At 34.4% G+C, this 22940-nt stretch overlaps 1 protein-coding gene across 1 annotated transcript; it reads right to left on the bottom strand.

The window, feature by feature from the left end:
* Nucleotides 1-1153: 1153 nt before the first annotated feature.
* Nucleotides 1154-22940, bottom strand: LOC145667467 (actin-binding Rho-activating protein-like). Its single transcript, XM_081734943.1, has 5 exons — nt 22785-22940; nt 17524-17693; nt 13595-13745; nt 7770-7862; nt 1154-1672 (listed from the first exon to the last, which is right to left on the bottom strand). The coding sequence occupies exons 1-5, from the start codon at nt 22809-22811 to the stop codon at nt 1556-1558; spliced, it is 558 nt and encodes a 185-aa protein (XP_081591069.1). The 5' UTR covers nt 22812-22940; the 3' UTR covers nt 1154-1555.

Raw genomic sequence — 22940 nt, 5'->3', positions numbered from 1 at the left:
AGTGACGTTCCGTGTATATGACTTGAACCCACTTCCAGTGTCATGTTAATCCACTTGCTCGTTCTTTTCTTCTTAAGAACTATACAGGGTGTTACAAAAGTCTGTCACAATATTTTGGGAATAGATTCCTCACATCAAAATAAGAAAAAAACGTTCATATGGATCTGCGGTCGGAAGTTATAGGGTGCCGAAAACGTGAAAAAATGAATTTTAAAGGTTCATATTTCCACTACTATAGGATCTATCGTAGTTGAGTCAAGACCATCACTGAGGAACTAGTATGCAAACTTTCCAAATATCCATCTTTCAGAATCTCCAGTACTTGCACAATCATTTTTAGAGAGGCTGTTTGGGAGTATTTGATCACTCTCCACCTACCTCTCTAAAAGTTGGTGTGCAAGTATTGAAGCATTCTTAAACATGAATATTTGGATGGTTCACATACCAGTTTCTCACTGATATCTTGACCCGACTACGATAGATCCTGTAGTAATGGAGGTATAAAGTTCACTTGTTTCACGTTTCAGACACCCTATAACTCCGAAACTATCCACTTTTGACCACAGGTCTGTATGAACTTTTTTTCTCATTTTGATGTGAAGACTCTGTTCCCAAAATATTGAGAGGGGGGGGGGGATTTAGATTTCTGGGCTTTCGGCACCTATGGTCATTTAGCCCTTCACGTTTTGAGGGATGACGTCCCTCGGCGAGCACAGAATCCGGGAAAGGGAAGGAAGGGAGCAGCCTGGGACCTATAAGTTAGGTACCACCCCGGCATTTGCCTGGTGTGAATGAGAAAAACACAGGAAAACCTCATTCAAGGTGGCTGGCCTGAAAAAGCGTTTTACACTTTTTCGACCGAATGCCCTTACCGGGAATCGAACCCGGGATCGCTCACCGAAGGTGAGAGCGTTAGCGACTACGCTACGCGGAGCTACTCCCAAAATATTGTAACACCCTATAGATGTATAATATTTTTGCAAGCAAGGGATTTGTAAACAACCAACAACCTTTAAAATTCCTCTTTATTTTAAAAAGAAAGAAAGAAAAAAGGTATGTAATCAATAGAATTCAGAATATAGCGTCTCTGTTGTTCCCGGTTGTTACAGAAGGATGATGGGTGTTTGTTACTACATCAATACAATAAAGAATATAAGGCATATTACTTCCATTTATTTGGTAAGTAAAAATGAATAAACACTTTCCTCATAACTACATATACACATTCAAATGCTCATTAAACCTCTGGAAATATTCCCATTGCATTATAGTTGTACTTCTATCTATATAGTATTTAACAATTGAGCAAGATTCCTTTTATGCGAAAAATCATTCTCTCTCTCTCTCTCTCGCACTCACAGACACACATGCACACGCAACACATTCTGTCAATCGCAGTCAGTTATACAAACACATGTTATTCCTGTAATTTCAGAGTTTTCTTTGGTAATCCTAAAAATAAAAATTTATGTTTTTTTTTTCTTGCATATTTTCCGTTATAAATAAACGAACAGTAGGAAGACAAAATATTGAGTTCCATATAATATATTAAAAGTTATTTCTTCAAAAATTTGTCCAGCGTTTGTTCTTCTGGATTTTGGCTCTCTCGAAACATCTCTCGAATTTCGGTAATTGGCTTCATTAAGAAGATCGGCACATCGTCGTCACGTCTCTGGAAAGAGAATGTAATAAACATTAATTAATTTATATGTCTAGTTCCAGATACAGCGTGTTGACACTGAAACATGTCGCAACAGTTAAAAAATATATACCAACAAAAAGCATTAACAATGGTAATAGCAATAAAAAAATAACAATATCAACACAAATATTAAAAAATATATAACATTTAGAACTTATTTTTGCATAATGCAGATCGGAAATTTCTGAAGTAAAGGCGTCTAAAGCTAGGTTGATATGCTGAAGGAATCTTGTAGCTGTTATTAAAAGAATCTTGCAATCCTACAATATTTCTTCATGAAATCTTAGTCTTGAAAGGGACATGCAACTATTTTTCATCTTGCAAGGAGTGAAACCATGTGCAACTTTCTGAGTCGTCTTGCTTGCTACCTGCTATCGCCCTCCCACTGACAAAGAAAGAAATAGTTTAGCCGCTTCCGAAACGACGGATTCTTCACTATTTGAGAGTGCAGTGCTGCATAGACGGAGATATCTTTCTTGCTTTCAGGAAGTTGTATTGTGTAAACAGTAAATAGAAAAATGGGATTGCAAGACTTTTTAATGACAGCTGCAAGATTCTGTCAGCATGGCAACCTAGCTTAAGGTAAGTGGAAATTTTTAAGTAGGCTACAGTGTAAAATGGGTGACATTTTCGATTTCTAAAGAGGGCAAATTATTGGCGTTCGGTTGTAAAATGTGAATGTAACGAAAATGGCAAGTATGTTGGATGTGTTGCGAGAGACAATGTTCAAAGTGATGATAGCCTACAAAACTCATGGCCACGAAGAGGAATACTGGTCGAAAGAAAACTCTCAGTGACAGATCCTGCCGAGCATAAAAGCGGGTTATCACTCAGAACCGTCGTGCGAGTGCAGTGCAAGTGACAGATGAACTCATGTAGTAACGCCCACCGCATGTGTCGAAAGTCACAATTCGCTGCGAGTTGAATGACATGGACATACTGGTTCGGGTCGGAGATATCGGTGAAACTAGTGATAAGGAACCATCACGCTTTAGAACGATGCCAACGGTGCCGCGAAGATGTAACATGGCCAGCTGATAACTGGAAACGTATGATTCGGATGATTCATCACTCACTTTAATTCAAACGTTGGGTCGAGTTTATCTGTGGCAGACGCTGAAAGAATGGACCTCAATATCTTCGTTTTCAGTGGGTCCTGTGGTGACGCTTACCAGTTGCGCCACTGTCCATGATTATGTTACCAGTTTAGAGAATCGTGTGCATTCTATAGTCCAGATATTGTTTCCGGACAATGACACCATATTCCAGGATGAGCCCATTCAAACACCTGAAGCAGTTGTGACGCAGTTTAACGAACATCGGGATGATGAAGTTCAAAACCTTCCCTGACCCTCTCAATCACCAAACCTCAACATAATTTAACATACAGGGTGTTACAAAAATTTGTCACTATATTTTGTGAATAGATTCCTCCCATCAAAATAAAAAAAAAAAAAAAAAAAAAAACGTTCATGCGGACCCGTGGTCGGAAGTGCATAGTTTCAGAGTTATAGGGTGCCGAAAATGTGAAAAAAATAAACTTTAAAGGTCCATAGTTCCACTACTATAGGACCGATCGTATTCGGGTCAAGACATCACTGAGGAACCAGTACGTAAACTATCCAATTATCCATTTTTTCAGAACCTACGGTACTTGCACAATCATTTTTAGAGAGGCTATTTGGGAGTACTTGATCACTCTCCACCTACCTCTCTAAAAAATTGGTGTGCAAGTACTGGAGCATTCTAAAAGATGGATATTTGCATAGTTCACATACTAGTTCTTTAGTGATGTCTTGACCCGATTACGATAGATTCCATAGTAGTGGAGGTATGATGTTTTAAATTTCACTTATTTTACGTTTTCGACACCCTATAACTCCGAAACTATCCACTTTTGAGCAAAAGTTCATATGAACTTTTATTGTTATTTTGATATAAGGAATCTGTTCCCAAAATATTGTGACACATTTTTGTAATACCCTGTATATGATTCGTTCCGGAAACACGAATTCGGGACAGATTTCCACCTTCATCCTCTCTCAGGGATAGATGGGGTGATGCACAGTGAACATGGGAACCCAAAGAAAATTTTGTAGAGGAGGGCTCAAATCCCTGGTTGCTATATTACGATTGGTATTTGTTATTTGTATTTAGAAAATCTTAAGAAATTTAATACATTTTCGTTAGCCGGGGATGGGGGCTCCCATGGTGGTGTAATATTCCTTTTGATACCATTTACAATTTCTATGACGTCCATTGCACTTCGGATTTCAGCTGTTCTCAGGTTAAAAGCTGTTCCAATGCATTATTTATCTGATAAGTTGCACTTTTTTTAAAGGTGTTCCATTAAATTTATAAGCATCAATATTTTATACATTGCTATCACTGGAAAGTCTGGCGAATAATGTAAGAAACTTATGTTTCGGTGGGAACTCATATTGTTCACATCCCACGATAAGCTATAGGTCCACGTTTTATATAGCCTCGCTGTTGAACGAAGCACTAAAACTCAAATCCAACCAAATAAACTTTTTAGAAAAAGCTATTATTTCCAGTTGTTCTCATATATTTTACTCATATAATTGTTATTCTTTCTTTTTTCTTATGTGCTTACCTCTGGTACTGGAGTCCATGGTTCGATATCCGGCCAAGTAAGTTTGTGGTGGATAACATTGTGTTCGTGGGTTTTCTCGGGGTACTCCCGTTTCCTCCCACATACTCATTCCACCCACTATTTCATCACCATTCACTTGTCTTAATAATTTTTCTCGCTTATCCTAGATTATATTTGTAAAAGATGATTTAAAAAAAAATGAGATGATGAGATGTCGCACACTAAAAATATCCTCGGATTTTGTAAAAATAATGTTAAAGTAACCTTACTGTATTATAAACTTGTAAAATCCATAATTGTTAGAAGAATAAGAAAGGTACCCAAAAGGAAGCATAACAAACATTTGCTTCCTAGAAATAAGTTAGAACACTTCATACAAGCGCGTCCTCACGTATACCTATTCAAAAATAAATCTTTCGGTAAGTATTTTATCATACACAAAAAATAAAGCTTTCGCTAAATATTTTATCATACACGAAAATAAATATTTCCCTAAGTATTTTATCATACACAAAAATAAATATTTCACTAAGTATTTTATCATACACAAAAATAAATATTTCACTAAGTATTTTATCATACACAAAAATAAAGCTTTCGCTAAGTAATTTATCATACACAAAAATAAAGCTTTCGCTAAGTATTTTATCATACACAAAAATAAAGCTTTGGCTAAATATTTTATCATACACAAAAATAAATATTTCCCTAAGTATTTTATCATACACAAAAATAAATATTTCACTAAGTATTTTATCATACACAAAAAATAAAGCTTTCGCTAAATATTTTCTCATACACAAAAATAAATATTTCACTAAGTATTTTATCATACACAAAAATAAAGCTTTCGCTAGTATTTTATCATACAAGGAGGTGGCGAAATGAATATAACAGAAGAGTGTATAATTGGAAAGTGTACGGAGTGGTGTCATGATAGCATGAAGAAGTATTAATAAGTAGAATATTGTACTTCATTATTAATAATTGTTAATATTAGCGCTAAGAGTACTAAACTCTATTAATAATAAAGTACTCTATTAAATTTCTATTAACAATACTCTGTAAATGATGGGTCTCCCAGGTTGTAGTGCCTAGCGTGTATACCTTTGGAGAGACGTGGTCGTGGGATCGATTCCAAATGAGAGAGCCTTCAGTGAACACTGCTTTCGGACTTCACCTTAAGCTAGTGGCGGATCTAGAAGGTAAAAACTGGGGCGAAGGGCACTCAGGAGCCAGACTATGATAGGTATATCATGAGTTTACTATAAACTTTTCAATAAATAATAGCTTAAATTAGTTTTCGTGTTCAAAAACTACGGGGCCCCTGGCCCCGGGTTATATCCGCCTGTGGTAGGTACATGTCTCATATAGCCTTGGTGCTGAGAAGAGACGCTAGACGCTAAATGTCAACAAAACAATAACATTATTATTGTTTGTGAAATTGTTACAGGAGTGTTCTTCGTGTGAGCCGAGAACACAAAAATTCTTGGAACTCTATGGCTTATGAAACCCGAAGGTTCAATGCCGCGTTTACAAAAGCTCTCCACTGACTTCTATCCTTAGCCAACTGGATCCAGTTTCTACTTTGGAGTCCTATTTCTGTGAGATCCACCTTAATATTTTCCTTCCATCTCCGCCTAGGTCTTCCTAATGGACGTTTCCCTATTGGTCTTCCAGTTAAAACTGAAAGCGTTCCTACTTTCTTCTATCCTGGCTACATGACCTCCTGAGCCTCCTGAGCCTCCCTGAGCCCACCCACCTGAGCCTCCTACAATTGATGACCCTAACAATGTTTGGTAAACCGTATAAATTATGTAGTTCCTCGTTATGAAGTTTCGGCTATTCCCCATTCCCGCTTCTCTTGGGTCCGAATATTCGTCTCAGAATCTTATTCTCAAATACTTTCAGTCTATGTTCTTCCCTTAGGGTAAGCAACCATGTTTTACAGCTATACAGAACTACAGGCATGATCATCGTTTTATATATTTTAAGCTTTAAATTCCGCAACAGAATTTGACAGAACTCCCCGACGACAAGAAATTTGGAACTGAATAATAACACGAATTCCCTGCTTTTAGACACCATTTAATTTTTTCGTGAATATGGTTTAATTTCTTCGTGAATAATACTTAATTCTCTGTTAATATTGATCCTAGATATTTGAAAGTGTTCACTTTATCAAAAGTATTATTTGATATGTTAGTGCATCCATAATTTGCTGTATTACGATTCTGACGAACTTCCATGTATTTAGTTTTCTCTGCGTTTACTTCTGAACCCATGTCTCTGCAAGCGTTTAATAAGATCTCTGCATTTTTTTTTCTATTGTTCTCCTATCATCCCCTATTAAATTTACATCATCAGCGTACGCCATGACCTGGTGAATATCATTCAACTCTAGGTCCTGGTTGCTATCTTTGCTATAGTAGTTTCCTTATAGCGTACTCCAGGACAAATATAAATAAGTATACGATATATATATATATAGTGGGGATCCAAGGGGGGTTATAGGGGCTATAGCTCCCCCCCCTTGACGCTCAGGTATACACTGGATAAAATTAAAACATAGAAACTCTTTGGAATTGGACTTTAACTTAGTTGATTCTTTTTAATTTCAGAGCGCTCACCTCTAGCCTATGAGGTCCTAGGTTCGATCCCAGCTCCAGCCAAATAAACTTTTATTGTGGACAAGCACCCTGTGTATTTGAATTTTCTCGTGGTTTTCCTGTTTCCTCCCACTTTTGACATTCCATCACTGTCTCCGTTAGCTTGAGTAAAAATATTATTGGACGTTAAATGTTTTTTTTTAATCTGTTTAATTTGTGTGACTTTTAATTGTGCAGTTTGCAAGATCTTGATTTATTTTTCAGGAGTCGTATCTGTAGTCTTTAAGGAATTACACAATTCATGTTTATTCCTTCTCTCTCTCTCTCTCTCTCTCTCTCTAAATCTTTAATATAAGCTTAAATCTCTTTCCTATGTTGAAAACTTTTGAGCGTGACTATTAATTCTAAACACAAATATAACATGACGCAACTTGTAAAAAAATAAATAAATAAATAAATAAAATTAAATTAAATTTAAAAAAAAAACTTAACTATGGATATATCTTATCTATCCCTTTATTGATATTGTTTGACTGAGTCGTATTATTTTTGTCAATAGGAACCATACAGCATTATTAGTCCCGAGCCTAACTAAGCATAAATTCAAGCCTAACTAGAACCGAGAAAAAAAAAGAAAGAAAAAAAAAACTAACACAAAACAACATGAAATGTGCATTCAACTACACATAACCACCTAACACTATGCAAGCTATCTTTTGAGTTTGCACCATATAACAACACACACTTTTGTGGTGATTATAACCTACATATTTATACCTCTCAATTCCATCTGTAAAACATACATAATGTTTCAAAGCCATTAATGCAATGAAATCCTCACCTGAAACAACGTTTCTCCTTCAAATTCTACCAGCTTGTGTTTCCTTGCACGAAGTAAGATTCCTACTACCTTATTCGAGATATGCGTATAAATCTACAAATACAAAGAAAAGAGAAAATATACTTTGTATTATCTGTATACAAACTGTCTTGTCTCACTGAATCTTTATAAGTTCTAGAATTGGAATATACAATACACAGAAACAAATGAGAAAACATTTTGAAAGTTCATGATTTTCCTTTTCTTTTTCCTTTTTTAATAAAACATTTTCTTATTTCCTTCTAATTTATAAGTTGTCTTACATAATAAAATTATCAAAATTAAAGACTTCTGTTGTCAGCTTTTCACGGTAACACACAACAAAACTCTTATATATTTTGAACAATTTGCTCACAATCGTGTCGCCAAGAATTTTACCCCAGAGAGAACTTGAACTAAACTGATTTTATTGTAAATAAATTTCACCTGGTTGAGATAATACATGTGTTATTGATTCCATTTAACCCTTTGACTACCAACAGGATATATGTGTCCCATGCGAATAATTGAACATCGTTGGGAATTTTTTGAGAAAATTCTAGAAAAAATATATGTTGTTCTTCCATCGGGTCAGATGTCACCAGGAGACATTATTTAATTCTCGAAACTGTTTTCAGATGTCAGGGATATCCCACACTAAAGGAGTCGTACATGTACATATAAAAGAATGTTCACATTTAAAAAATGGTAGTTGAAGGGTTAAAATTATATATATATATATATATATATATATATATATATATATATATATATATATATATATATATATATATATATATATATATATATATATATATATATATATATATATATATATATATATATATATATATATGTATGTATGTATGTATAATTGTTGGTTAAAACTGAAAACACGGAATCAATTCAGAATAATTTTCTTGTATGGCTGCAATGGAACTTTGAAGTTCAGTTCATTAAGAAGTTTAATACCTTGAGCTTAGCAGATATTCGTCGCGACTTAGAATTGTTATCCTTAAGCGGTAAGCTCTATTTTTTTGATCTAAAGTTTTTCCATAATATCCTCATTGTGGCTCCTATCTTGCTTGATTTATGTTCAAGACAATCCTTTACAATCGGATAAGTAATTTCACTCTTTTTCTCGGTTTAATTCTGTCTCAAAATCATCTATTTAAAAACTGTATAGCTTTCGTTAATAAGGTGAATACTGTTCTGGATCTCTTCCGAATTATTATTATTATTATTATTATTATTATTATTATTATTATTATTATTATTATTATTATTATTATTATTATTATTATTATTATTATTATTATTATTATTATTATTATTATTATTATTTATTTTTATTTATTTATTTATTTATTTTTGTTGGACGTCAACAACTTATTAACTACTTAAGAAGTTTCTAACTTCTCAATTTCTAACAATAAGGTACTACACGTATGTTGTTTCGTTACCTATTTGTGCTTACTTAAATATTCATGTTTTCTGTCTTCCAAATATTTTATTTACTTGTACCACAATTCATATATTTTTCGATTCAATGCCAAAGTTTGTATTTCTACCATATTTTATTAATATTTGCTTCTATTGATAGGATGTTTGCAACCTCTATTTTACTTACTATATATGATATATTATAATTGCTTATGACCAAATTCTTCTCCAATAAATAATTTATTTTTATAACTTTTTGTTTATAACCAGTATTTTTAATATCATTGTTATTCATATATTATGTTTTGTATTCTCAGCACCTTTTCTTTATTTTACTGTTTTTTTTTTCTTTTATTGTGCAGCATGTTTATGTAATTATTGTATGTTCATATAAGATTGATTTTATTTGGCTATACTAATTGTGTTCATTTTATTTATATTACTTTCGTCATTGTGATCATTTTTTTCATACTTCCTGTATTTCTCTGGAGACGTTTGTGGTTACTAGCTATTTATGACCAACAAACCTTCTCAAATTATTATTATTATTATTATTATTATTATTATTATTATTATTATTATTATTATTATTATTATTATTATTATTATTATTATTATTATTATTATTATTATTATTATTATTAATCAAATACTTATTCTGTATTTATAAACGCAAAACATCTCAGCACGTCATGCTAATTTCTAATAATAACAAGACACGCTAAAAGATGGCGCAATTGCTTGCTTGCCTGAAGCCAAAAGATGTCGCTATTGCTCAGGCAATCTGGCAGTTTAAAACTATTGTGCCGATTTGATTTAATTGCATCTTAACTTTGTTTGAATTTAATTATTTCAAAATGGACAGGGATTATTTCAAAATGAACATGAACGTGATTTGACGCTTTAAAACTTTTGTGCCAATTTAATTGTAGCTTAAAAAAAAAAAAAAAACCTCAATTGTTTTACTTTAGTTATTTCAAAATAGCACAAGTACCGTAACCATATTTATGTTTGAATATTAATAATTTTGCACTTCTACAATAACATATTCACAAACTAAATACAACTTTCTTACAAGGCTGTCTATAATTTTTATTATAAATTAATTAGAAATGTTACAGTTTCGGAAATATATCGCTTCCTTCTTCAGACTACTATTCCAACTGAAATATACATTAATCATTCAACTGAATAATTAATTTATAATAAAGATTATAGGTAGCCTTGTAAGAAAGTTGTATTTAGTTTGTGTTTAAGATGGACACAAGGCTTTTTTATCATAATATCCATGTTAATAATATATTGTGTCGACTTAATTCAATATTAGCGTTCTTCTTGTTTCAATTTAATAATTTCAAAATGGAGACTGATGATTCTGAACAAGAACATGATTTGCCATTTATCATTAGGACAAGTGTTGCGTTTTATGTAATTATAGTAACTTTTTTGTTTGAGTTAGTTATATTCTAACATGACATCTGGTAACATTGAAAAAAAAAAGTTTGTATGAAGGATTCGATGGCGGTGTGCAAGGCGGTCGTTGCAGACTTGTGGTGGCACTGGGTTGTTTTTATGTATCCACTTTTTATATAATGGTTTGTGTCATTTATAAGCTGAAACCAAAACGAAACAACAAGAGAGATATTTAAAGTTGAACATTAATACTTGTGTAATCGCATATTAATGAGTAAACTTAAAAAAAAAAGAAAGAAAAACGATAAATGTGTTCAAATATAAACAATGAGAGGTGTTAATTAAACACGATTCTGTTAAAATGGAAACAGTTAGAGGTATTAATTAAGCATAATTTTGTTAAAATGGAAACAATTAGAGGTATTAAATAAACACGATTTTGTTAAAATGTAAACAATCAGAGGTATTAATTAAGCACGGTTTTAACCTATAGAGTATAACGGGTAGCAATATGTTTTTAAACCAGATACGATTGTATTGCTTGTAATCACAAACAGTGGACAAAATTTTTCAAAACTTAACTAATTGAGAAACACTCGCATGTTATATGATCGGACACTAGTTCAAAACTTTGGAAATAATATACGCAAATTGTTCATACTTATATAGCTGAAAAATTTTTTCATTGAAAGTTCCTAATATTAGAACAAGACAAGGAAAGTTATATGTTAATGTGTATAGTAGCTCTATTTTAGGTAGGTTCCTAGAAAATTGTAATGGGAAAAAGAAATCTCAAGAAAATATTGCTACAATTGTAAGTGAAACTTTTCTTTATATGATAAGAGGTCTAACTGTAAATCATGATAAATTTGATGCTGTAAGAAATGAGTAAACATTTTTCTTTTGCTTTTCTTGAAATTATTTATACTCTGATTTTGACAAAGTACTATATTTGATCGCTGTTACTATCACTAGTAATGATTTCACGAAGTTGCCAGAGGTAAGGAATTTCCCCCTCCCTCATTTCTCCGATTCTGATCAACTTGGGTTACCAGTATTCATGCAAGCTCTCCCGTGAAAATCTGAAATTATCACTGACTAGCACTACAAATAAAGATGATGATTATTATTATTATTATTATTATTATTATTATTATTATTATTATTAATAATAATAATAATAATAATAAATTCTTTATCTATCCAAATCATAAAAGGGATAGGAGTATATTTAAAGACAATACATTGAAAATCTAGAGAATTTCAATTCAGAAAAATTTTCTCTGAAATTCGCAACATAATAACAAAAGAAAACAAATCTAATAACAAAAGAAAAATATCTAAATCTCATATTTTTGTGCACAGTGCTTGGTTCACGAAAACTATATTGGCATTTTTTACATTTATTGTTCGTGATGGGGAAAAGCTTGAGCTCCCTTTGCAGAATCTGCCGATAGCAGTGCTGAGGACAGGAAAAATTAACAAGGAACTCAGACAAAATCACGTTATGAGGTGCATTCAAACAGAATTGTCAAAGTTTCAACAAGTTTCGACAATTTATTTTAGATATATACTAGTGCCTGCTTTTATAAACAGGCACACTGGGTACATGCTCAGGAGCATAAGAGGTTGCAGACGTAACATTCATGCAAGGAAAAATGATAAAACGTGCTTTACTTTAAAAAAAAAAAAAAAAAAAAAAAAAAAAAAAAAAAAAGTAAATAAGTTGAATTTAAATACATTCGATCCATGTGAACAATATAGACATATCTTATTTTATTCCTTTAAAAGTTACCGATTGCAAGTCCGGGACACAGCGTATCCGTATGATGGAAAATGGAAAGTCTCTCCAAAGGATGATTAGGGAAATAAATCCTTTCGAACCAAAACTGACATGTCACTGTTATTTGCTGCAGTTATTTATTATAAGGACTGAAAAGTCATAGTAGAGGAATGTGCTGCTATTGGAAAATTCGGGTATGGTGTATAATTTGTGAATTTATGTATGTTATAATGTGATTATATCTGTATTTGTTTTTGCTTCATTGTCCTGAGGATGGCACAAATTTTTGTAGCCCGAAATAAGTGCTAAGACCTAAATATCAAATATGAAGTAGTCCAGGATTACCAGATGTTCTGTCTTCAATGAGATTGTACCTTTTTCAGAAGGTCATCCAATGTTCCCAGAAAAATGTAAACAGGAGGCAAAATTCCCTTCTTTTAAAAAAAGTAAGCTTCCTGTTCTTAGCTCCCAGTTACGTAGTATAATCACAAAGTGTCATTTTAAACATATTTCTTGTATAGGCTTGTACAGTCAGCGACAAATGTTCTTTAGGTTTGGTAAAAATTATTTTTGGAATAACGGTGATATACCCGGAATGTACAAAAAATTACATTTTTTTTTAATTTAATGAAAATTGTACTCAAATTGTTCTTCCATTCTGAAGTCATTTACGAAGCTAATTTCACCAAACGGAAAGAATTTTTGTCGATGACTGTACAGCATTTGAAGAAAAGATAAACTCTTCTACAGGAAAATCAGCCATAAAACAAATATGGCATTCAAGTGACAATCAAAGCTCCTAATCCTGGTTCCTTGTAAATGTTAAAAGATAACATAAAAAGGTAAATTGGGATAAGGTAAAATAAATAAAAGTCTGGTTATTTTGAAAAGCTAGAGACCTCTTCCATACTGGCATAAATAACGATGAGAATGAATATACCTGGTGAATTGTCAAATTATGCCAGTTTACCAAGTATTCCTTTTATTATTATTATTATTATTATTATTATTATTATTATTATTATTATTATTTTCTAAATCTGGTTACTCTAGAGCAGTCACATAATATTTATGAGAAGAATAATTTAAGTTGTATTAAAGGATTAGGAGTATGTGAAAATGTGTTTTATTTTGTTAGTACGCCAACATATTTCAAGAACTTCATTACCTGGAAGAGATCTCCAAACGTGATGGCTACTTCCACATCACCAACTTGTTCACCGTTCTCGTGTATAATCTCACACAGCTCAAGCATTTCTTTCGAGATATGGCAATGGGCTTTGATTCCTCGGAATTCGGTTTTTGAACCAGAAGGAGGCCTGAAAAGTCAAAAGCTAGTATGAATTTTATTTAATATAAACAAGCAAGGCTACATTCAGAATAAAAATTCGGAAAGAAATGTGTCTGTATTTTTTTTAATTGTATTAGAGACAAAATAATTATTTAAAAATGTTATTTTTATCTAGCGTAAACTTGAAACTTCCGAGGGGTTCTCGCCCTATTCTTTCCCTCCCCCCCAGATATCGCCTTGTAAATAAGCATTTGGAAACAGTTTCTTTTCTATGCAGTGCTGGAAGTATGGGATAGTAAGTAACTCCAACATACGTGAGTTCGTGTTAGAGATACTTCCACTTTACAGTAACATTAACGTTACTTAAGTCAACTTCACGTATCATTATTTCCTTGAAACTTTTAAGTTGTTACTAATCGCGCACATCTGCAAAAGTTCAAGGGGGAACCCGACAGTTGTTTCAAAATCAAAAGTGAAAATTGAATGATATTTTTGAACTAAGATAAACTGTTTAAGATAAGCAAGAGTTTTCTTCCCCACAAAATACACAGTGGGAACGAAGTCACATTCCCAAGACAAGTAAAAAATAAATAAATAAACACCTAAATAAATAAATAAATAAATAAATAAATAAATACATACATAAAATAAAATAAAATAAAATAAAGCGAACTATCACCGAACTTTTTTTTGGCACTACTGTGTCTCTGAGTGTTTCTGGACGCATATATTTTTTTCACGTGCTACCCTAGCCAACTGTTTTTAAGGGTGAAGTTAGATTTACATCAAAGTTGCACCACCCGAGTTTGACGTAATGTCATGTGGTATTATCATGGGGGCAAAGGTGGAATAAAATGAGCCCTGCGGGGCTTCTAACACCGTTCGCTGACGCTTTCTCAGTTGTTTCATAACGTAAGTAAATCACTTTTTTAAAAAGAAAATCAATAAAGTGGTATGTGTCCTTCTCTAACTCCCCACTACCCCTACAACCTCTCACTTCGCGAGGGTTCCACTTCTTACTCTCCTGTTGGTTTATAAAGTCATTGTTTATAAGGGCTATCAGAAATCTCTAGGTAAATAGTGGAGAAAGCACTATTTATGCATTATATACACGTATTACGTACAAGGGCAAATGAGGATTATGTTCATCTTATTTAAATGATAAAAGTGTTATGAATATTTTTTTTTAAAAAAAAAACTTTCCTTGGGCCGGGTTTGAACCTACGCTAAAAGCGATTTTCATTATTAGCCCGCTCGCTAGCATGCTCAGCTACTGAAACCAATCAGAATTGTCCATTTAGCTCTTATCGCTAGGATCGAGCGTGATCAAAATATATGCTTGCTGGACTGGTAACCATATTTTTGTATGTGTTTTGTTTAAGAGTTGCTTACTGATGGTTGTCCCGAGTAGTACAAGTGTTGAGAGGAATCGCAAATTAACAAAGGAACTACGTAAGGTGTTTTCGTGCTACAAGCTTGGTGGAAACATAACAAAAACATAAATGTAGTGACAGCAGACTTGGAACCACCAGGTATGGAACCACCATCCGTCAAGCTATGAGAAACCTGAACCAACGATTCGAGGCTATAGGTTCTGTGTATGCTCTACCATAAAGCGGACGCCCACAGAGTGTTCGAAATGAAGGGAACACTAAACTTGTCGTTCAGAGTTGTGTATCTAGCCCGAAGAAGTCTACCAGAAGGCACGCACGTGACCTGGGAAAGACACGTTAGTCTTTACGAAACATGTTAAAGGATTTCAAGATGAAATCTTACCAGTCAAAGTATCTGCACCCATTACACGAATGTGATTCAAACCGGCGTGTTAAGTTCTGTGAGTGCTTTCTCATTCAGAATGAAGCTGGTAGACATTCTGGAAATGAATTTTGTGGAGTTTAAGATGAACGGTCACGTAAACAGACACATTTTTTGTATTGGAGTGGTATCAATCAACACGAATTTGTGACAGAAGATTTAAATATCCATGGTGTAACTGGAGTGGTAATTTGAGTGATGGTATCATTGGACCGTTATTTTTTAAAAGAACTGTTACCGGTGACACATATCTTTAGATGTTGCAGCAAGTTATTATTACAGAACTTGAAAATAATCCTTGTTACGAAAACATTCAGTTTGCGTGGTAACACGATGAAGCACTGCCTCATTTTGATGTGAGGGATTTCTTGGATCAACATTTCGATGAATGGATTGATCGTCGTAGTATGACAGATTAACCACCTCTTTCATGTGGCCTCACACATGTGAGGTATCGTCAGAGTCGAGGTGTTTTTCGGGCAATCGAAGGATTGTTCGAGATATTGGATCGCAATTCTCGGTTATGTCGTGATGATATTTGCAAATAAGTGCTGAAGAGATATATCTTATGTGTTGAACATAGTGGGAGACAGTTTGTACAGTATTCGTAAGTACAATAAAGATTGTCAAGTCACCTAGCTTCATTTATTTTATTTTGTTCTCATATTAGGGAAAGCGACTTTGTGCCCACCCTCTCTCTCTCTCTCTCTCTCTCTCTCTCTCTCTCTCTCTCTCTATATATATATATATATATATATATATATATATATATATATATATATATATATATATATATATATATATATATATGGTCTTTTGGGATCTAGGGAACAGCTTGGAACAGAAGGAAGGAAAAAGAGGAATCGTCAGTGGGCTGATTTGTATGCTGAAATGAATGAAATTGCATCTCGAGATTCACGTCCTACTCTTCTGTGTCCTTTAGACTAATGAAAGGAATGATTAATGGAAGTCAACGATTGAGAAAGAATTGGAGGAAACGGAGCTTCGGAAAACGCACAGACACGATGTTTTTCACCACAAATTCACACGCCCTGGAATTCCTCGCAGAAGAGACACCTTGCGTCCTGATTTGTACGGTATCATCCGATATTCACGCATAATTTTCACCAAAAAGACAAATTCCTTTGTATTTTGCTAATCACCAAGTATCATATCACATCGTATATGAGGGGTATCCAATAAGTTATCTACGTAGACAGGAAGAAATGCAGATAGGCTCACCTGGTCATCACTGTTTTTCGATATATTCCCCATGGAGGTCTATGCACCGTCGCCACTTCGTCGGAGCGAAGAAATCCCAGAGAACAATAGTTTTTGTCGTGGCCTGCAAACCACTGGAAAACAGCCTGTTGGACCTCGTTGTCCGACAGGTTCGTCTCCTGTCACCAGTTGAACCAGGAATTTGTCTTGGCCCTCCTCAAAGACGTCCAAAAAGCCCTGGGACAGCTGCATCCGAGCAGTGCTCCAGGGACGTAAAACTTAAAGATTTCATTTCATTTCTGCAAATCCATTGTTCGGGGCGTCACACAAATATTCGCTACGTGGCGTAACACAAATACTCTGCTCATGACCACTGCGTTGCTCCGACTGACCTCAAATTGCGCAGCGGGGTTCCAGACAGTGGCCTTGGTGTGTGTGTCAGGCCTCATGCTCCGCCCCTCCCTCCCTGTCTAGGATAACTTATTGGACGCCCCTCGTAACAGATTTTTTTTTTTTATAACAGAAGTTGGAAACGTAAAGAAATAAAGAAAATATTGGATATTTAAATGTAGACAATATTTGCTCGTGCCCGGAAACTTAATTCAAATTATCGATTCAGTTGAATTCTAGAGAGGAGCTACGGTTACCCCCTTGCGGATGTCCATGCTTACTCTGATAGCTTTCAATACTACTTTGTTATGGTGCACAGCATCCCTTCTTCCAGTGTTAGTGCCAACAACCTTATCTTCTGAAGATGTTAATATCCATACCTTCCGTATTCAGGATCGCCTTTCTTGTACTGAGGCCGTGGGGTTCCGGCTTCCCCAGCTTCTGAGAATGGGTTTGTTAGCTGCTTCTCCTTGTGTACAGTGGCCTGTTGGTTAAACTTGGCCACTTTGTCGGAAAGACCTCGACAGTAGCGCAGGTCCAAAGGAGTGTCCTGCAAAAGTAAGAAAAGTTGTTTAAGTCAGGAATATTGAGGGCTAAAGTCTCATTATGAACATAACTGGATACAAAATGTATTTAATGACATGTACAGTACGTACATTTGTAAATATTTTTTGGGACAAAAATCAGAGTGCCTTATATCGAAGGAAGATTAGTGGACATATGCAATTAAATGTCTGTGTAATGTAGGCGAGCACCCAGAAAAAAAATTGTTGGGGGAGGTCCAATATCGAAAGATTGGAGAGGGTTCAGTTTAAGTGGACCTCCGTGAGTGTATCCCTGTTGCAGACAAAACATTATTTGTAAAGAGTTCCGATATTTAGGGGGCAGAAGAACCCGGTGAATCCCAAGTGGATACGTCCCTGATGTAATGAAGCCATATTTGGTTTCTATTTACATGGTGTCTAATTCTAATTCTCAATCTAACTTTTTATTCAAGATCCCTAATTTTTGATTTCTATAAACCTTCCTAAATCACAGGAGGGAGAACTGGTCTCTCTTAATTATATTAGATAAATGGACTAGAATACCGTTTCTTCAAACTGTGGCTCACGATTTACAAGGGAGCCTTGAAATATTAGATTGAACCTTAGTCCAAGAAAGAAAAAAAAAATCAAGTTAATTACGTATCACCCATGTAACTGAGGATCTGTAATAGAATACACAAATAACATATTTTATAATTTAATAAAGTAAAGGTACAAACTCTGATAGCTTTATAAGTGCATTTTAAAATATATGCGAATATTTTAAAAAAATAGTCAGTTAAAAGTTCGCATATAAGGAGAAATCTTGGGGATACTGTTTCTTAAAAAAAAAAAAAAATAAATAAATAACCCAGGACAGTATACGAAAAAAAAAAAATAAAATGAAATAAAGTACTTTATTTGGTTTAACAACCTGACCTTACGTTAAAAGGAACAGTGGCGTACGCAAAATTAGCGTTGGTTGCCATGATCATGATATGACTTACTTCGAATGAATAGGAACAAAGTTGCCAGGGCTTGAAAATTTGAAATCTTTTGAAAATCTTTCGAAGAAATGTTTAGATGATTATCATATCTAGTTAGACGTGTGGTTTGCAATGAACGTAGAAATTATTTTGCTGTTTAAAGCACTTCGATATCTCAAACCGTCCCGGAAATATAACAAACATTTTTGAAGTTTGCAACACTGCTTAAATAATCTAATTGAGAGAACTTGTAATTACAGCCACAATTATGTTGGCAACACTGTTTATTGGATGTTTTTGTTTAATACGTGGAAACATTCCCCCTCCTCGTAGTTGCTTCGTGCAAAGTTTCACTTTTCTCTCTTTTTTTGGTTTCTCAGTTATCACGGTTGGACATTATAAATGGTTCACCCTATAGCCCCTTGCGTACGCCACTGAAAAGGGATGATGATAATAGATGCATTCATGGAATAACGAAAATGAAAGGAAACGGAGGAACCCCGAGAAATCCCACGGACATGATGCTGTATACAAAAGCTCGTATGAACTAGATTCAAATCAGTAACCCTTCACACCAAAAGTAAGTCACCGCGTAGTGGAACTGGAAAAGATGGAATTATATCGTGTCGCTTGTTATTTGAGACTAGAGATAAGATTTTAAGGTAACGCCAGTTGATATTCGAATTTGAAACTCAGATTATCAACAAAATATTATATTTCATTAGATACTAAAAAGATATTTGAAGAAACTTTCATACATCGGTTGATAAGATTGGAATATTGATATTTTTAATTTGAGAAAATATCGATTTGTGCCGTGTCGATCCTACGCCGTGTCGATCCTACGCAGTGTCGGCCCTGTGCATGTAACCCGATTTGTATATTGCTTTGTTAAGTTAAAACTTTCCAAGAGAGATTTCCTCTAAACAGGTGGCGGTCCTAGCCCAGGGCAGGGGGGAGGCTAGGCCCCCAGTTTTTTTAGTAACAGAAATAATTTAACCTATTATTTATATATTTTTAAAAGTCTATAGTATACTCATGATATACTATCATAGTCTGGCTTCCGCCTTGCCAATTTTTACCGTCTAAATCCGCCACTACTGAAAACCAACTATCAGATATAAGCCTACAGTTTCGGAAGGAGGCGATTTGAGAATATTTCTCAGGAGTTCCCGAATTGATATGTTGTTGCTAACGTGGAGTGAAAGCGTTTATTTATTTTCCTTTAAAGCAATAAAGAATCTTTATAAATGTTCAGAAGGTAAAAGATAGTCATTGAAGCTGTAAAACCCGAAAGCAATTCCTTGTTCTTTTCCTCGTACATGATCAAGCACGTTGTCACATCAACACGTGTATACCAAGCAATCCAAGACACATAATAATAATAATAAATAATCGGTGCTAAAACAAGATCCAATTATTTTCTTTTTCTAACGCCATCAGGATAACATTTCTACTGGCTTTATTTTTGTCATCACGAAAGCAGAACAACAAGAACAACACTTGGGATAATTATGGACATTGTCTCTTTTAGTTTTCCTTGTTCATTACAGAAAAAATAATAACTTTCCACTCTACTACTGATTCCATTGTTATTATCTTACCTTTTGGATGTCTTTGTTAACCACAGTTCCGTTTCCATTGCTATGGCCAGGGGCAGCCCTAGGTAATTTTCCGCCCCGTGCAATCATATCATATGCCATCCCCCCCCCCTCTTTCTCCAGAAAGAACAAATCTTAAGAGCCACGATTTTAAGTATGCTACTCTATCATGAACAACAAAGGGAAAGGGAAAGTGCACTCGCACTCAAAAAGGCATAAACACTACAAATACACTCTCGTTGTGTCTGTTTTTCTCTTTAAATAATAATCTATTATATTAGTGAAAGATAAAACAAACGCACCTGCAGAGGAAACATGGTAATTCGTTTTATAAAATGTAATATCAAACTTCAATCTCAATAAATCAGTTTGCAATTCTAGTGCAACTAAGTCTGTTATCTTTTTTCTTGATTTTCTTTCTACATCTGTTGAAAAATAAAATTTAAAAAAAACTTGTTTCCATCTTCAATGTTAGAGGAACTTGTTTGTGATAAAGACAAGACTAGTTTTCGTATCAAAACTGTGATAGCTAACTAAATGGAACTGGAGTTAGAGCCGGCCCTAGCTATGGCATAGCGTAACTTAGATTTTGCTTGGAGAAGGAAAGATTCTCCACCGATGTAGAAGTTTCACGTTCTTCATCAGTACGCAGTGATTAAAATTCATGTATCTCAAACTCGAGGGGAGGATCAACTTCCTTAAACGACACCCCATAGTATACAGTTAATACTGTAGCAGTCACTCCTGTACAGTTAATAGTCTGCCCGGGGGGGGGGGGAGTTGCCCTCCTAGATTTTCAAAAAGTGCTCAATTCTTGAAAATGCATGTCACAACATACTAATTTGATTACTTACATACCATATATAGTCAGGCCCGTATTTATATATTGTGTGCTCCTGTGTTCTAAATAATTTGCTCCCCCCCCCCTACAAGCACAAACTTGTGTCAAACAAGAAAACAAGCCGTGCTTTTACAAACATACCAGGTCTTGTTGAGTATCAGCTTAGCCATTACAACTTACAAAAGTTACAATGTAATTTTAAATGGACTAATTTTCTCAATGATGATTAATATGTGGTAGTTCTTCCCGAAGGTAGATGTTTGACCTGAAAGTCCCTGGACAAGGTGAACCCATGGTAGTTTATTAATGCCTTTCATGGGGCGATGATGACGTAGTAACGACGGGACCTACAGCTTAACAATAGAACCACTTGTGTCCCCACCGGGAATCGAATCCGGGATATCTTGATTACAAGGCAACGAGCTTAACCATTCGTCCATTGGGGACACATTCTCTCAATACTGGCATGTAATTTAATCAGATAAGCTTGCTAATTAGTAACTACTGTAATTAGTGTGAATTAAACACATTGACATATTTTCTCACGCTTGCGCTAGATTCTTCTTTAAAAAATCCAAAATTTTGCCACCTCTTAAATTCTGCCGTCCTGAGCTAGAGCACAGAATAGCACTTACCTAAATACGGGCCTGTATATAGTACTTGATATTCTTATATTAAATATTATAGTTTATTTATTATAGTTAATAAAGATGTGTACGTAAATCGTTGTTTTATAATATGTTAGGTGAATGTGTGCATCAAAGTGTATACATATTCGGTCAGTCTTTTGTCCTCCCCTGGAAAAAATCCTGCAGGTGTCCCTGTACTCTGGTGTGAATTTTAAGCACTTGAGTTTGCATCTTATTCGTTCAATTTCTATTCAATTTGTTCACGTGCCACTCGTATTTTGACATTTTTTTTTAGCTTGTTGAAATTTATAGACGATCGTTTTCAGCACCTTGGCTATATGAGACATAGGCTTAGGCCTACAGTTAAGGTGGAATCGAACAGCCGTAATACGTTCTACGTTTGTCGCTCTCCCAGACATGTTACATTGTAATCAAGTAATATAAAATTATCTTTTTCGGTATTATATTTTTAAAAAATGCTGCCTCCCTAAATTTTGTCTCCACCTCCGTTTTGTCTCCCTCCGCCCCCTCCCCCTGGCAGCGTTACTGGTTACACTTTTAAGCAAAAGTAACAAGTATACTGTTTCTTATTCATTACTGGAATTCAATGGAGATTAAACATTTTTACGACTGTATACTGCTCTGAATTAATGTCGCGAAGTGCACTCATGGTGAGATATTACCACCATTGATATGAAATACATCAAAATTGGGATAAAACAATTTATTTGTGCTAGATATGTCACCTAATAATGGACCTTGTAATTTAATTTCGCCCCAAGAGCCATAAATCGACAGGATGCCCTGTGCATAACAATTTAGACGTCTCTTGCATAAATAATCGTACAGCATAGTACCTTTCCGTTATAAACTGAGATAAATAATTGACAAGCACATTCTTTTGAACCTACAGACTGAACTATCATCTTTGATAAATATGCGAAAGTTGTCACAGGTGCTTTCTTATCAGAAATTACAATTATTATCTGCTTGTAGAACAAGAGTTCTAACTCTCTATATAAAATAATGTAGCAGTAATAATAATAAATCTATTACTTACAAGCAAATTATCGATGTCTTTATCCATAATGAGGTACCTGACAAAACTTCCTTTTAACAAACTTAACTTCTCATGGTTGATGCAGAAAACTGTATTTACGCAGTGCTACGCACAATGAAAACAAGCTATTTCGAGATGATCTTGGACTAAAATAAA

Source organism: Thermobia domestica, chromosome 13 (assembly GCF_964235325.1).
Source record: "Thermobia domestica chromosome 13, izTheDome1.hap1.1, whole genome shotgun sequence".
Lineage (NCBI taxonomy): Eukaryota > Metazoa > Arthropoda > Insecta > Zygentoma > Lepismatidae > Thermobia > Thermobia domestica.
This window is presented reverse-complemented; position numbering and strand designations above follow the sequence as displayed.